This window comes from Penicillium malachiteum (genome assembly GCF_028827825.1).
Source record: "Penicillium malachiteum strain IBT 17515 chromosome Unknown utg000005l:1.0-9002435.0:326005.0-9005861.0, whole genome shotgun sequence".
Taxonomy (NCBI): Eukaryota; Fungi; Ascomycota; class Eurotiomycetes; order Eurotiales; family Aspergillaceae; genus Penicillium; species Penicillium malachiteum.
Genome location: NW_026643099.1, coordinates 7,740,190 through 7,756,489, shown reverse-complemented (window position 1 = coordinate 7,756,489; position 16,300 = coordinate 7,740,190). Strand labels below are relative to the sequence as shown.

The 16,300-nt window shown below is 46.5% G+C and overlaps 8 protein-coding genes across 8 annotated transcripts; 4 read left to right on the top strand and 4 right to left on the bottom strand.

Annotated features, from left to right (window-relative positions):
* Positions 1-212: 212 nt before the first annotated feature.
* N7483_012869 (protein phosphatase regulator REG1) lies at positions 213-1,667 on the bottom strand (the record flags this gene model as incomplete). Its single annotated transcript, XM_057096296.1, has 2 exons — positions 213-1,218; positions 1,267-1,667. The coding sequence occupies 2 exons, from the start codon at positions 1,665-1,667 to the stop codon at positions 213-215; spliced, it is 1,407 nt and encodes a 468-aa protein (XP_056942267.1).
* Positions 1,668-4,395: 2,728 nt separating this feature from the next.
* tma22 (putative RNA binding protein Tma22) lies at positions 4,396-5,273 on the top strand (the record flags this gene model as incomplete). The annotated part of the gene is made up of 4 exons (XM_057096295.1): positions 4,396-4,456; positions 4,540-4,559; positions 4,634-4,721; positions 4,846-5,273. 4 exons carry the CDS (start codon positions 4,396-4,398, stop codon positions 5,271-5,273), a joined length of 597 nt encoding a protein of 198 aa, XP_056942266.1.
* A 148-nt stretch (positions 5,274-5,421) lies between these two features.
* On the bottom strand, positions 5,422-6,723 carry N7483_012867 (uncharacterized protein; the record flags this gene model as incomplete). Its single annotated transcript, XM_057096294.1, has 2 exons — positions 5,422-6,112; positions 6,170-6,723. The coding sequence occupies 2 exons, from the start codon at positions 6,721-6,723 to the stop codon at positions 5,422-5,424; spliced, it is 1,245 nt and encodes a 414-aa protein (XP_056942265.1).
* Positions 6,724-7,210: 487 nt separating this feature from the next.
* N7483_012866 (CGR1 family protein) lies at positions 7,211-7,723 on the bottom strand (the record flags this gene model as incomplete). The annotated part of the gene is made up of 3 exons (XM_057096293.1): positions 7,211-7,351; positions 7,445-7,590; positions 7,648-7,723. The coding sequence occupies 3 exons, from the start codon at positions 7,721-7,723 to the stop codon at positions 7,211-7,213; spliced, it is 363 nt and encodes a 120-aa protein (XP_056942264.1).
* Positions 7,724-8,103: 380 nt separating this feature from the next.
* On the top strand, positions 8,104-8,331 carry N7483_012865 (uncharacterized protein; the record flags this gene model as incomplete). The annotated part of the gene is made up of 1 exon (XM_057096292.1): positions 8,104-8,331. The coding sequence occupies one exon, from the start codon at positions 8,104-8,106 to the stop codon at positions 8,329-8,331; it is 228 nt and encodes a 75-aa protein (XP_056942263.1).
* On the top strand, positions 8,318-9,357 carry amcA (putative mitochondrial ornithine carrier protein AmcA/Ort1; the record flags this gene model as incomplete). Its single annotated transcript, XM_057096291.1, has 2 exons — positions 8,318-8,425; positions 8,497-9,357. The coding sequence occupies 2 exons, from the start codon at positions 8,318-8,320 to the stop codon at positions 9,355-9,357; spliced, it is 969 nt and encodes a 322-aa protein (XP_056942262.1).
* Positions 9,358-9,545: 188 nt separating this feature from the next.
* On the bottom strand, positions 9,546-10,414 carry N7483_012863 (ubiquitin carboxyl-terminal hydrolase; the record flags this gene model as incomplete). The annotated part of the gene is made up of 2 exons (XM_057096290.1): positions 9,546-10,228; positions 10,282-10,414. 2 exons carry the CDS (start codon positions 10,412-10,414, stop codon positions 9,546-9,548), a joined length of 816 nt encoding a protein of 271 aa, XP_056942261.1.
* Positions 10,415-15,080: 4,666 nt separating this feature from the next.
* On the top strand, positions 15,081-16,163 carry zrfA (high-affinity Zn(2+) transporter ZRT1; the record flags this gene model as incomplete). Its single annotated transcript, XM_057096289.1, has 1 exon — positions 15,081-16,163. One exon carries the CDS (start codon positions 15,081-15,083, stop codon positions 16,161-16,163), a length of 1,083 nt encoding a protein of 360 aa, XP_056942260.1.
* Between the last annotated feature and the right edge of the window lie 137 nt (positions 16,164-16,300).

Genomic DNA, 16,300 nt, shown 5'->3' with positions numbered 1-16,300 from the left:
GCCGGAACCAACCCAATTATGTATCGAAGAACCTTGGTGTGGGTATAGAAGTCTTAATGAAAGAAGAGGATGGGAGAGTAGGGGGGTAGTAGGAGAGGAAGTAGTGATGAGGAAGGGGGATGAGAGGACGGAGAGCCATAGGGAGGAGAGGTGGGGATAGTGTGAAGAGAGGAGCATGGAGAATAAGGGAAAAGACACCTGGATGCAGAGACTCATCGCCGCCAGCCCACGTTCCAAATAACATGGGCGATATCGCGAGCGGTGTTGACAGTGTCTACCACCCGACCCAAGAGAGTGGTGTTCGAGGCCTCTCCCTCAGACTCTCCATACGGGACGAACATCCCCGACGAGGATAACTGGAGAGGACCAGTATTCCTCATCTCATCTTCTTCTTCCGGCACAAACCAGGCCTGACGGTCGCGATACTGGCCTGTGAAATCCAGGCTCGGATCTTCATCATCATCGTCTAGGAGGAAATTGGCAGATGGTGGGCGGAGGGTTTCAACGGAGGGAGTAGGAGAGAGAGAGGAAGGTGAAGCGGGAGCAAAATTAGCCCAGCGATCTAGAAGAGAGGGCTCCGTATGGGGTTCCGGGGTATCGCCTCGGTATTTGAGAGTGGTAGAAGGAAGCGGAGCGATGGTTTTGCTATCACCGCTGAAGCTATTCCGGGGAGTGCTGCGATTGCTCAGCGATGCTGATCCGGCAATCTCGCGCATCATGACGACTCCATCATCTGAGGATTCCTCATCGAATGTCATAGGCCAGTCTTCCTCGTCGGCATATTTGGCTTCCACAGCGATGCACTGAACCACCTCATCATTAAAATGGATATGGCGTCGCTCACTCGGCGAAGTTAACCCAGAGGAACTACTAGTCAAAGTGTCGCCTATAGAATTGGAATAGGTAGAGCTGCCAGTGCGATGGTGGATATGATCGAGGTCGGTGTTAGATCGAGTGAACGAGGGACGAGTCCAGTTATGTTGTGCTTCCTGGGCCTTGAGGATGGCGCCGGCATGTTGAAGTAGAGTATGTTGCGATAAGGATCGTTGGAGGATGGTTTCGGAAGCGGTCTTCTTTTTCAAGATGGGTTTCGGTTCGAGGTATGAGTTGGGGGTTTCTAGTCGGCTTGGTGGCGGCGACACGTCAGACGCCACGGCGTCACTAGAAGCGGATGTTTTCAAAGGGCCATAGAGCCAGGTGACGTCGCAATCTTTCAACCTGCATCAGAAGTTAGCTTGGTTCATTTTCACTGGGAGGTGGACCCACCAATTCAGCGTCTCTGGGGAAATTGTCCCCAGATTATTTTTAGCCTTGGCCCATGTCCTCCATGAGGCATTTTCCAGTCGGACCCCATTACTGTAATCATTTCTGCGGGCGGTCACATAACGCCAGGATGACCAGATATCCTCTTCTCTCCAGTCGTGCGAGAGATAGTCCACATGGCGCGACGGTTCATCCTCCACAGAGGTGTCGTCGGCGGCGGGCGTTCCACAAATCCATTGAGTCCCCTCGGAGGCGTTGCTGAGTAGATCGGCATCCCTCGGAGGGACCGGGTCTGATTCATAGGTAGGTAGGATCAAATCTTCGTCCAAAGATAAAGCGGTAATGGCTGTAGATGCGTATTGATCTGGAGAGAGCGAGGGGGACTCGCGGGGGGAAATAGACATGTTGCATGGGGGATTTGTGGGGGATGGAAAGACTCGGATCGAGGAAATAGCGCTGAGTAGTTGGAGACAAAGAGAATTGAGGGAGCGAGTGCTGATCTGGGGGTAGCACCGCTGTCATTTTGAGAGTAGAGTGGAGAGTAGAGAGTGTAGAGTAGAAGAGTAGAAGGGGAAGTTGAACCTTGGAAGAAAGAAAAGAGTATGGGGTACGATAAGATAAGGATTACCTCATTATAGAGAGAGTGTGTGTGTGAGTGTATGTGTGAGTATGTGTAGGTATGTTTGTGTATAATAATCAGCATAAGAATATAATGTAGAATTATGTATGTCGTTAGAAAAAAGATGAAAGAAATAAAATATAAGAGAATATCATTCATTTTTCTATATTGATAATGAATCGCCACTCTAGTTCTCCTTCTCCTCCATCCTAAACCTCCACGATAATCTTTTCTCCACCATAAAAAGTGGAGTAAACCGTTATGACTCGAAACAGGTCGGATTATTACGGATCTTGGTTATCATAGTAAGTACTGGTCCAGGCCCCTCTTCTCGTATGCAGCTAATCAGGGCGGGTCTGAGCACTGAATATCCTGGAGTATTAGAAGTCCAGAATTTACGCTCGGATTCAATAAGGTGGGACATGCGGTTGGACAATCAATGCAGCTTTTATGCAAGTTGGCGCTCAGTTAATCCAGCACCAGAACTATCATTTTGATCATTCTGGTCCGGATTCGATGGATTAATTCAATTCTTTCTTTCGAGGGTGGAATACTCAACGTTCCATGGATTCACCACAGATCATATCGAGACTCATCTTCATATTGGTTATCATTCGAGAGTTTTGCCTCTCGAAGTTTCTCATGGGACCGTGCGATACTCGATCGACTAGCGAGTCCGCACGGACAAAGCCTAGACTCAAGTCTACCGATAACATTTCACGATGTCAGTGCGAGCTTTGCCATTGACCAGTGGGGGATTCCTCCTGCATCTTGTGGCGTTATTGGCATCAATTCACTGGAGTTAATCCATTGACTATAGTAAATCAGTCTATACTCATATCGAGTCTATGATGACTCTGATGCATAGCATTACCTAGGTACTGGATACTAGTGCGGGAGACTGCATTCTTTGATAAATGTAGACCGCCACCGAATTTTATATCAACCTGATACTTGTACCTTTAACCTTGGAAGATGATATGGTATTAATACTATTAAAACCTTGGAAATATTCATACTGACGTAGATCAGTATGAGTGCTTCCAAATGTTGTCCGTGCACTGAAACGCATAGCTGCATGTCGAGTAACCAGACTCTCTCATTAGATACTAGTGAACTAGTTACTTCAAATTCAACCCCACTCTTCTTAGTCTCCCCTCCACTTCACCACTGCACTCTGTACTCTCTCTCCACTTGCCCCGCAGAGAATGGGGGAATGGAGAGTCGGACTTGGGGCATTCAAAGTGAAACTCCCCTGAATCACCCTAATTCTCGGGATGCCTTTTTCTTCCCCGACTTCATCATTGGTCAATATAGCCACTCAAATCAATCTATTACGGCATACGAAACAAATCCCGACTGGTAAAACATCCTACATTACTTCCGGCATCCTTCTCTCCCGGTATTCGTATGCACCTACTTGACACTCGGACTGGCGTACACTGAAAGCTTCGGACTCAGTCGGATTCTTCGGCAATGGATATGGAGGAATGGGAATGCCTTCAAATGGTCCCAGTGATCGTCGCTGCACTTCGTTCCCGCCCCCATAGACTCGGTTCTCGTACTTCGTCTCTGTGGTGTCCATTATCGGGGAATTCTCTCTCTAACGGCCGTGCATCCCATTCCCATCAGCACCAATGAATTGGTCCAGAGCCGCTATCGTGCGCCCTGCTTGTCGACTTAATGCATGCAGCTTAACGGTTGGGCTTATTACCTGCATGGCCCCATTGTCAAACAGACTTACTGGTTACTGGTAACTTGGAATGGGAAATCTTGATAGGCATTAACTTGAACCTTGGAATAAACAAGGGTGTTATCGCCTGAAAGTTTGGTATTACGCCACGGAGCGGGGATGTCGTCTAGTTGCGCAATGGATGATTCTTCCAGGATTTCAACTTTGAATGTTGTGTCGGAAATTAATGGCTCATCTTAGTACTTAGTACCTTGGTGCTATCTCGCAAGTCTGGCGTATTCGATGCAATTCCTTATTCAATTGCCTCATTCTAATCACTCACTCTACCCCTCGATGACAGGATAAGCTAGGTAGCAATGATTCTATGCATCAATTATTCCAAGGTTCTATCGGCCTAGATGATGTTCAATTGTGCGTTTTCTATAGTTATCTCCTTTTTAATTCCATCAAAATAATGTCTTGTTTCAACTCAATGATAAACTAAGATGTAGACCACGTATGCTCTTGGCATGTACATGAGGCATTACATGCATGAGCATTGACCTGTGCCAATGTAGACTATCTCGTATCTAGTTGCCACTTTCTGGGCTTCATTCCGATCTTCCAGGCTTGACTTTCAAAATGTTTCAATTTACAGTTCGCTGAATTGACTGAATAGTCATTGTTCAGATCATTGTTCAGATTGACCAGTTCACTTATATTGAACAGTTGACGCCCGCGGGCCCAAGTACGGACTTACATAATCCATCACATGACCACCCCGCGTACAATCATATCTGAAGTTCAAGTTCATCACCAGTTCAATAACACTGATCACATCATGGCTGAAGTTGATTCCGGCCCGGTCGAGCCCCAGGCCCGACACATTGTTTACTGTGGAGGTAAGTTGCAGGTCTAGGTCCAGATCAACGCAAAGTTCCCGTGGCGTCGGAGCTAGGAATTAGTTACTGACGACCCCGCGCAGTGTGTACTCTACCTCCGGAGGTGTGTTAACATTTAATCCTGATTCGAAAACCTCGATCCTCTCGGCTCTATTGACCTAATCTAACCGGTATCAGTATTGTGAATTCGGAGGAACGGCAAAGAAATGTGAGGAGTGGTTGAAAGAGGAAGAACCTGAATTGTGGAATCGGTTACATTCTGAAGGTACTCATTCCCTACCTTGTTGGTCACGTTGCGATATCATTGGGTCAAATAAATCACGAATCCCTACACTATTTCCTACGCAATCCTACCACATTGTATGCAAGCTGACGACTTCTCTGCCCAGACTCCCTTAACGCAAACTTATCCGCCCTCTCCGTCTCCGCCCAGGAACGCGCTGCCAAGGACGCTGCAAAGAAAGAAGCTAAAGCGGCACAGAACGAGGCCCGTGATGCGGAACGCAAGGCTGCGTCTAAGGTTATTGTCAAGCGTGTTGAGCGGAATAAGCGTAAATATGTTACTGTGATTACCGGACTCGAGATCTTTGGATTGGAGAATAAGAAATTGGCCAAGGAATTGGGAAAGAAGTTCGCTACTGGCTCCTCTATGACTCGCTCTGCGGCTGGTACGGAGGAGATTACCGTGCAGGGTGATGTTAGTGAGGATGTTAAGGAGTGGTTGGGTGAGGTTTACGGAAGTAAGGTTCCTCAGGCGAATATTGACTTGGTTGAGGATAAGAAGAAGAAGGGCAGCACTGCTGCTCCTGCTGTTTGATTTTGTCTTGTCTTCTATTCTCTTTTCTATGCACTAATGATGATGATGAGCATTCTGGATCGGTCTATGAGGGTATCATGCAAAGAATCAAAATACAGATGACATAAAAGTCACTGCAATAAAATATCAAGATTATACAGGGAACGCTTCACAATTCATCAAATACACGTAGAGGGTCATCAGTTGGGGCTGCAGCATCGGTCACTGTTATACTCGCTGCCAGACTTTGTTGTCGATCTTCAAGACTGGACGGATACCACGATCCAGTATCTGAACTGGAATGACTGGGGTCGGTCGCTTTATCCAGATTTGGGATGAAATCGAGGGAGGTCTCATTCCACATACTCTTGTTCGATTGAGCAGGTGGATGTGTATGTGTAGGCGAATTCTGGAGTACAAGTGCCATTACCAGGACTAGTAAAGCACCCATAACTGTTGCCCAGAAGATCCGTAGTCGACGACTTACGCGGGACTGCCACTCGGATTCTCTTTTCTCCCAGTGGTCAATCTGGCTGCGAACATTATTCAGTCGTTGACCGAGATCCTGCACACGCTCTCGCCCAAGCTTCATTCTCTTCTCGAGCGCATCGGCTTTTTGAATCTGCGGTTCGAAGCCCCGGAGATCATTAATTTGTTTTCGGATTCCTTGGTCCAGTCCTGCAGTGTCACGTTCAAAGTCGTTCAGAAGGGTTGATGCCGAATCGGAAAGATCCTGGAATGATGCAATGGTCGAGTTGAGAGCTGTTATCTTTTCTAGAAGACTATAGTAGGTATAGTCAAGTCGTCTGGTTACGTCAGTAGCTTGGGTTCCGACTGAGTTCAGGACAGATCGTAGATACCTGAGTCGTTAGCTTGTCTGTAATAATCCTGGATCTGGGTAAGCAGCTATGACCTACTGTTCACCCTGTTTCCTCCTCTTTTTCACCTGCTCTAAATCCTCCATCGATTGGACCCGTGTCCTTCGAATCGGCCCTAACTGTTCCTGATCGACCTCCAGAAGACTCCCGCGTCGCGAACCTACTCCCGTGGAATCAGACCCCCACCGCGATCGTGTTGTTTCCCGTGTGATCGGCCGTAAGAGACCATCTTCTCCTTCTCGGTCCTTATCCCTGGACCAGGTGGGTAAGAGGCCCCGAGCGCTGGCGGACGAAGCGAGTGAACTCATGGGCCGCGGGAAGCGCAGTTCGCGGGATTTACTGTGTTTGTGACGGGAATACGAATGGGACTGGGAGTGGGAGTGGGAGGGAGATTTAGCGCCGTCTAGATGACTCCAGTCTGAGAAATGGCGATGGGAGGAGCGGCGGGATTCAAGATCGGGTGTGATGGAGTCGGTCTCTTTGCGGGATTGCCATCGTTCGAAGGGTGGTACTGCCAGTGGTTCTGGTTCGGGGGATCCATGGGTGAGAGGGAAGGTTGATGAAGCTTTTGGTATGGATCTGAAATGGTCCATATTGACATTGTACAGTACTTGAATTAATATGGAGCATCAGTAATGAATGAGTCGGAGTGATGTCGTCAGGAGTGGACCTCGGAGTGTTGAGCCGACGCTAAAGCCCATGTGCTCATGCGCTCCTGCCGCAATTGCCATAATCAGTATATTGGACCTGAAGGACTTGATATAAATTGAGTTACATAATAAATATATATTAATAATAGGAGTAATTTGAATAATTTGAATAATTTGAATAATTTGAATAATTTGAATAATTTGAATAATTTGAATAATTTGAATAATTTGAATAATTTGAATAATTTGAATAATTTGAATAATTTGAATAATTTGAATAGTAAATGACTGCTTTTATTCTATACAAATAGACTATGCCAATTATCAATAACATTGATGTACATGTACCAGAACGCCGACCTGTGCTGAACATAGCCAGAGCTAGAGCTACATGTATAGCTGTACTCTGATGGGGATAACTTGAAACAGACTAAGAACTGAGCAGCTTGTTGCGCTTCTCGCGGCGCTTGAGTCGCTCGACCCGTTTCTTGTGCATTTTCTCGGCCATTTTCTCGAATCGGGCCTTTTCCTCCTTTGCAGCACGGCGGTCCTTGATGCGTTGAATGTGGGCCTGACAAGTTAGTGCAACAGTTCCAAGGAAGTGGAGAATATCATATAACAAAATACGAGATAGTGAGAATAATAATGATGAACAGTTACTAACCTGTCGCTCGGCTTCCTTTTCCTCCTTCATCTCCCGTTCACGCTCCTTGACCGCCTCCTGGTGCTTGCGGAGCTCCTGACGTTTGGCATAAGATGTCAGGCCAGCGGTTGGGCGGAACGCCTTCTTAGTGTCATGCCAGTTTTTGCCTAGAAATGGGGCGGATCAGTCCAGAACCGAGCGAGATAGTGGGGACGGGTGGTTACCATTCTTGCGCATTCCTGATGGGGGAGGGATGGCCTTTTCTGTGGTGACGGTGGTGGGAACGGTAGTAGTAGACATGATGAAGAGTTATCAATAGGATTGACCAACTCAATATCTTAAAGTCAAGGAAGTGAGTGGGAGGCGGGAGGAGAAGTTATCAAGCCCGTTCTGAGGTTTTGATGAAATTTTCATCCGGAGATTATCTGATCGATAACCGGGCTTGGCGGGGCTAGGAATCCACTTGTAAGAGATCAGATAATGTTTTAATTAAGCGGGAGAGTAATTACCTGATAGTATTTTATCAGTGAGAACCTATGCGTTATATTTCTCCTTTAATCCAGAATGATTTGACAGGTCATAGTTATAGCCTCAGAGTTAATTTAGTCTCATATATAATTGTAGGCATATGATTAGGCAGGTGGCTCACCGCCTTTGGGCCGTTTTTTTTTTCACTCACAATGACTCGACTTGCATCTCACTCTGCAGGAATCCTTTACCATACGAACCCCACTCGTCTGTGCCCACCTGTCTGTGCCCACCTCATCGCTTGGCTGTTCCGCCGAGACAATTCCCTCAATTCCTCAAATACTCGCCTCTTCGCCCTTCTTTTCCCCCTACGATGCTCTCTCGATAACCCTCCTTCTCGGTCAGACTGCCCAGGTGCTGTCTTAGATGGCGACGGTTGAGCATGTAATTCCGGTCAAGGAGACAGTGATGGAACTCCCATCGCTTCCACCAAATCAGGGCATGGAGGCCCTGAAGGATATTGTCTTTGGTTCGGTATGAGAAATTCTTTCTCAGTGATTCACACTGCAAACTATTATCTCATTCACTTTACTAACTTCTCTCAGGTCGCCGGTATGGCCGGAAAACTCATTGAGTACCCTTTTGATACCGTCAAGGTCCGACTACAATCTCAACCGGAACACCTCCCACTTCGTTACACCGGTCCCCTCGACTGCTTCCGTCAATCCTTCCAGACTGATGGCTTCCGCGGTCTCTATCGAGGCATTAGCGCCCCAATGACCGGCGCCGCGGTTGAAACCAGCTGCCTCTTCTTCAGTTACCGTCTTTTACAAGATGCCCTCCGTGCGACCGTCTACCAGGACGTTGAACAATTACCCTTCCTCGCTTTGGTGGCAAGTGGCGCTGCTTCTGGTTCTGTAACCTCCCTCGCATTGACTCCCATTGAACTCGTCAAGTGCAAGATGCAAGTCCCACTTGAATCGACTGCTCACAAGCCCCCTGGTCCGGTCGCACTCATCGCTTCCATCTTCCGTCATGAGGGTATCCGTGGATTCTGGCGCGGACAAATGGGTACTTTGATCCGTGAAACCGGAGGTAGTGCCGCCTGGTTTGGTGGTTACGAGGCCGTTTCGTCTCTCTTCCGGAGTCGATCGCCTACTCCTATGTCTGCGACAGACTCTCTCCCTGTGCATCAGCAGATGATTGCGGGTGCTATGGCTGGAATCAGTTATAATTTCTTGTTCTTCCCCGCGGATACCATCAAGTCGCGTATGCAGACCGAGGATATTACACGCCTCCCTGCCAATCAGCAGCGTCAGACTTTTTGGAGCGTTGGTCGTGGACTCTGGAGACAACAAGGACTGAAGGGTCTGTATCGCGGGTGCGGGATCACCTGTGCCCGCTCAGCTCCTAGTTCCGCGTTTATCTTCGCAGTTTACGAGGGATTACGACAGCATTTTGCATGATCTGCACATATTCATAGACTTGCCTATATGGTTTTCTTTTTTTCCCATTTTTGTTTATACATTTCAGTCTATACCCGGGGTTCGCAGTTCGCAGTTTATAAAGAAAAGAATTTCAAAAAGAATTTTAAAATTTTCATTCAAGTTCATTCAAGTTCATACTATTCATAATCATACTATTCAAGATCATCTTAGGTAGATATTGTAATTGCCACGATGCTCATCTCGCCATATCCACCTTTCGCTGCTTCATCAAGAAAGTCATTCACGGTCAAGGCCAATCCTCGCTCACTCAGTAGATCAGAGTCCTCTGGTAGGAAACCCCGTCGAAGAGGGCCATTCATACCTCCATTCAACTCCCACACCTCTCCATCTTTCTGTACGAACCCGATAAAATGATGATGATTATCATCGTGAGGAGAGGGCGCAGCAGAGGATCCCTGGGCGGCAGCTTCCATATGTGCTTCTTCGAGGAATGTAGAATCGTAAAGCAATTTGGCTCGTTCAACAGGTTCCAGGTCGATGACTTTGTCTCGGAAAGTGTCTAGTGTAGATCCTGGAATAACATATCGACCATCCTTCAGATTGAACACACAATGCAGTAGGGCCATGAGTCCACATGCATGTCCGATTGTTTGTTTTATCCAGATTACTCGTTCGGATTCACCGAATCCATGGTATTCTGGGAGTGTGGATTCGACTGAAGAGCGTGTTGCGTGGTAGATTGGCGCGTGTACCAGAAGTATGATTGCGTGGACGGGACGGGGGATTAAGGAAAGGAGATCCGGGGATGTGGAGAGGATATCGTGGAAGGTGAGTTTGCGTGAAATGCCGAGGTTCTTGCAGAGATGAGAGAGGATCTCGGGATTGTTCTCTGTAATATATTAGATGTGTACTCAGTGCCGATGAGATATTTTGTGGATTTACCAAGAGGAATGAATGTTTTGACCCCGTCGACTATCTCTGCTTTTGGTATTTCGGGCGATCCAGGTGATTCGGGTGATTCAGATGAGCCAGAGTTGGACTCAAAGGATTCAGAGGATTCAGTTGATTCAGACATGGTGGAGAGGTACTGTATATAGAGTAAGTTAGATGTTGGTCAAAGCGGGGATGAGATGCGGAGAAGATCATGTTGATCTATATCTTATCACCTCCACTTGGAACCCTCGCCAACCTGGGAGGCAGTGGCGGCGCCGTGGCATTGTGAAATCGCTTAGATGTTGCCAGGTGGAAGAGAGTCAAGGATTGATGAGACTTCTTTCTGGATTTTATTTTTGTAATAATCTTGGGAAAGGTTCACAACCAGTTTGGTGATTGCCAGTGTGTGGATGATGAGGTTCATGGAGAAGAGAGAGGAGGAGAGGGAGGGGGAGGGGAGGGGAGGAGGAGAGAGAGAGCTACTATCAGGATCCCAGACTATACCACCAATGGGGGTCTTGGTCTGATATTTTCTATTATACTACCTAGGGGTATAAAGACACTGACTAATAGGACGATATGATATGCAATTACTATGCACATGTGTATATGATCACACAGACCATCAGTCGTTCAATACATATTATTGCATTCCAGTCCAGAAGAACAATGAATAAAGTATTATATGAGCACCTTCAAATACTGGGCCACATTGTTAAAATCTAGATCCCCTCTGTAAATGAATCCACTGGCAGACGAGCAAGAACATTTTCTTCACCAATGATACCCTGCCGGTTGTTCAATAATGCCGCTATGACAATTTCCTCCATTTGGTAATCGTCCTTAAAACCAGCGCCGTTGCATTACATCATGGATCTCCCACACTCTATGGCTCTGTTCTTTGGTTGTCACACGCTTTCTGCGGATAAATCTGGTTTGTGACCACCTGGGCACGTATCATTCCTTTGCCTGGGCACAGCACAAGGTAGTACAAACATCATTCATAAGACGGAGATAGATAAGCTATACTTATCAAGTAAAGGCATCGAATATATCAATCGCACTTTGCCACAGTCTGTCTTTGTACTTGAACACTATCGTGGATCCAAAAAGGCTCTTGACAAAAATGTCTTTCCCGGAACTTGAAAATGCGAGAATTCCCACTTTCATATTCCATCCATAGGTCAAACTCTGTTAAAACCCCTCTTGTATTTGCGTCCTCCACTCGCTCCATAGTACGCATTCTTCCATGCATCCTCGAATTGTAATGATCTGGTCCTCTCTTTGCTCTTTATCTAAGAGATACAAAGAAATTTATGATTGCTTCGACATGATAACAGTGGGCACAAAAGATTGAAGAACCCCAAGACGGTGGAAGCTGGGGGAAAGCCTCTCATCGGGGTGTTTCACAATTAAAGATCAGTTCATGATATCAACCTAAGCCCAGTCAGCTTGTCTATGCAAGTTGACGTCTGGCTCTGCAGGGGCGGCGGTGCGGGCAGTCATAGTTGGATAGGAAGCTATGAAACTTAACCAAAACCTCATAGCAGCAGTTCCAATTAAAGGGTAATTTCAGGCTTTGTTCCAGTCAGGGTTCCATTCATCATAACGTGTCGCCTGGGGCCATGTCGTTGGCCATGATTATATTCCAATATTAGTTCTGCTCAGGTCTGTCATCCGTAATCGCGTCCACATACAAATTTCCCTGCGCAACTACTTTTGCCACAAAGAAAATCTCGCCACGAGCGGCTATGCAATCCTTGCCATCTGCATACCATAGTTGGCGTTTGCACATACTCTGGATTCAAGCAACCACATAGTCGTGTACAATGGAGTTCCCCATTTGGAGGCGGGCTTCTCATTGAATTCGTGGATTCAAATGTCACAATCCTCCAGGTGTGGGGAAATAGACAAGACCTCGAGTTCCTGCTGTTTTTCAGCTGCTGATAATGTCTTGTTCTCTGTCTGTCTGGCTTGATAATAGTGGTCTTTCCATTGTCGTTTTTCAGAGCCAATGATCCCTCTCTGCTAATGGCAGCGTGCTACTCGCATCGAAATTCATAGAAAAGCACCATATAATTCCAAATGGACTTTGATCAAGCTTTGGAAGGGTGTATCCAACCTCGGCGAATTCCATGTACTTGCGGATTGAATGGTTACATGCGTGCTTTTAGCCTCTCCTCCAGACTGCTCACGAGGCAGACCGAACAAGATATGAAACTAAAAACTGCATGGAGGTTCGGTTTCATTGTGATGGGATCGATTTTGGCAAAGCCTTCCAGCATCGGGATGAGCAAAGAGTCATCAAATTGTACATGCTTTTTAATTCATTCAAGCTTTGCTCCGGTTCTGGGCTCGACAAGAGCTTCACGGGTCGCTCTATGCGGTGTCTCAGTGATCTCGTCGTGTATGACCCCATTGATTGCGGAATCAGCTGAATTTTGCAGCATGTGCCTTGAACGCCGTTTCTGGTGACTGTGTTAGACAGAGTTGGATCAAAATATGGGTTGAAACGTACTCATCTCCGAGGTTCATGCGGCGCGTTTACGCAGGGCAGAATGTTTGGTGGTACGTTTATTGCAATATCACTCTACATGATCTGCAAGGTGATGAAATATGCCAACGCTGTACCAATGTTGCAACTTCAGCGTTAAGGTTAGGTAGCCGCTTTGTTACTAGTCTCAATTTGAGAATTCGGAATCTGCCTCAAAGTTTTATTCCTAGGATACCTCCTGTGTTTGATTCCTTCACTCATGGCGTGGCCGCAGCCAGCGGGTGCTCGGGCACGCTCCATTTCGGCGTTAGCCTCAGCGATGCGCATACGACGCTCCAGCGCGTTGAGCCGAGCAAAGACATCTAGTATCAATCAGCCATCAAGTGCAGTAATGGGTTCAAGTTAACCTTACCAAGCTCAAGATAAGCTTGAAACAAGCTAAATTGGGCTTTGATAAGCGGTTGGCATGATTCTTTTGCTTGAGAGGCAGGGTGGGGGACAGGCGGACCACGAGCTCTATTAATATTGCCAGCGAACATCATTCCATAGTATTCCTCTATTTAAATGCCAGGCATCATAATCTCAGATCCATTTTGGAACTGGGTGAGGCGTCATGATGTCCATACCATCCCGAAACTACATGAGGCATGAGTAAGTAGAGGTTCATAGAGATACAATTTAATCAACTGCTAGAACACAGGGGTGCTTGGATGAGGTGTTGAAGATTCCACATAGATCATCAGGGAGACTTACAAGAAATTTCGCTTTTGCTCTTTGAAAGATGCTCCAAGGTAAGGTAGATAGCATATTTCCATGGCACCCAACGATGAAGATCCACAGTGCCTATCTCAACATCCCCTTTCGACAAGGTAGTTTTTGCTCTCTACTCAGGAGCTATTCCAGACGTATTCATTTCCCAATCGTCTTGACCTTCCCGTATGGTGAATAAAGCTTTTCTCCTAGCCTTCGATGTTGGCTGGCATCGAGATTGTTCTGGAGAGACGGTGACCGTGGGTCTAGCCGATATGTACCTGCTCGCGTGGTAGACCATCTCTGTTTCGAGGACACAGTAAGATTGCGGATGATCCCAACCCATATTGGACATCGTTGAATTTGTGGTGTAATTATGATCCCAGTCCGAGCTCTGTTTGCGAGGTCAATGCCGTCCAAGTGAAAGATTCCAAATTCCATGGGTTTGAGAATAGCAAGAATATCTAGGGACTGTCAAGAGTATGCCAAGTGTTAATCAAAAAGAAGTTTGAAAAAGTCAAATTCCAAAGATATGTAGGGAGCTTGAGTAAGATCAACGAACCTAGTGCCGTTTGACGTGCATGAACGAAGCTAAGAGGAAGAAGGACCTCGGGAAGTCATGACCTCGGGAGCAAAGCAATATGAACCCCTTCTATCAGATACCACTCTGCGGATAGAATAATCATAATCTGACTTTACCTCAGTTATTATTGATTTCTTTAGTTCTACATGAGTTGAAACAATTGACTCCATTGATTGATTCACTCAACGTTTGAAATTGGGTGGAGTTCAATTCGTCCCATACAGGCCGTGGATACATCAACTGATCTTGCTTCACCCTCACCCAATGACATGAAACCCCATATCCCTCCCATATTCTGTCTAAGATCAAAGATTCTCGTCTCTTTTCTTTTTCACACAATTCTGCCACCTTGATGCTGCATTAATATCGCCGGGTAAAAAAAACCTAGCAACTAACCTCCAGGGTCCTCAGAAGACCAAGAAAGCGGATCCTACTCGGCAAAATACCGACGTCGGAGTAATTAAGGGCGCATTATATGCAGGACTCGGCTACTAATCATGCGAAAAATTAGATGTTATTACCCTGCCATGAATATAAGATTCATCGTGGAGATGGTCATCCGAGTCAATGTTGATGTTCTCGGGTATACCAGGACTTGTCTATACAGATGACCACCAACTACCTTGAGCCGAGCTTGGTACCCTTAGGTCTATTATGGAGTCTTCCATCATCCAAGTGTCAGGTTCATCCAATAAAAGATGTACCAAAAGTCATCATTTCCGAGATGTCCACTTTTTCAGCCCTGCGAATCCTGGTTAAGCCTCTACATGTGGATCATCCAGCCCTATGGGATCATTTGAGTCCTGAAAACACTACCAAAACCAGGCAGCAGCCGAATATTTGACTAGTTTATTCATACCATGAGGGTATATCATCAAGAGAAGCATCAAGGTACTCATGATGGTCAAATTTTTGACTATAAGATGGTCTTGATAGACCAGCTTTTCTCTTCATTCCTCAGTTACAGTGACCACGGGCATCATGTTCAATCCTACGAATGTCAATCTGAACACAGCCAGTACAGAAGATGTACTGTGCTACCTCGCCATCTCCGATAATGACTATGATGGTCACCTCGGTGCCCGTATCTCATCCATCTTCGTGATCCTCTTCGTCTCCTCCGCTTTTACCGTCTTCCCTGTTATCTCTAAGAGAATGCCAGGCTGGAAGATCCCATTCAGTGCATACATCTTCGCTCGCTACTTTGGAACTGGTGTCATTGTGGCTACCGCGTTTGTTCATCTTCTCGACCCGGCATATAAACGAATTGGTCCGAAAACCTGTGTTGGTGAATCTGGATACTGGGCTGAATACTCTTGGTGTGCGGCTATTATTCTGGCCTCTGTGGTTTTTGTTTTTCTGTTGGATCTCGCTGCCGAGGTCTATGTCGAGCATAAGTATGGTGTGCAAAGAAATGAGGATGCTACCAATGTGTTTATCTCGCATGGTGATCACACTCATACAATTGACGGACAGCCTGCTCCTGACTCTGAGAAGAATGTATCAGCACCTACCTCTGATGAGACTCACACTGAGACTTGGGGCTCTGAGGGAGATTCTATCACTGCCGAACGCTCATTCCGTCAACAAATTGCCGCTTTCCTTCTTCTTGAATTCGGTATCATCTTCCACTCTGTCATCATCGGTCTCAATCTCGGTGTGACTGGCTCGGAATTCTCAACTCTTTACCCTGTCCTGGTCTTCCATCAGTCTTTCGAGGGTCTGGGTATTGGTGCCCGGATGTCTGCTATTCCCTTTGGAGACCATAAAATGCTACCTTGGGTCCTCTGTGCAGTATATGCACTGACGACTCCCATTTCTATTGCGATTGGTTTGGGAGTCCGCACCACCTATAGCCCCGGCTCGAAGGTCTCTTTGATTATTCAAGGTGTTCTGAATGCGGTCTCGGCTGGTGTTTTGATTTACAGTGGTTTAGTGGAGTTGCTTGCGAGAGATTTCTTGTTCGATCCTTGCCGCACCAAGCGCCGCTCTCGTCTGTTGTTTATGGTTGCCTGTACCTTGTTGGGTGCTGGTATCATGGCACTTATTGGAAAGTGGGCTTAAACATTATCCGGGTGATAAATCAGTGGAGGAATAGAATGGAACTTGAATGGAGGACTTTATATGCACTGGCACTGACATATTCTTGAATACTTTGTTCATCATGTGAACGTCGAGGTTTTTAGACATAATTTATTGAT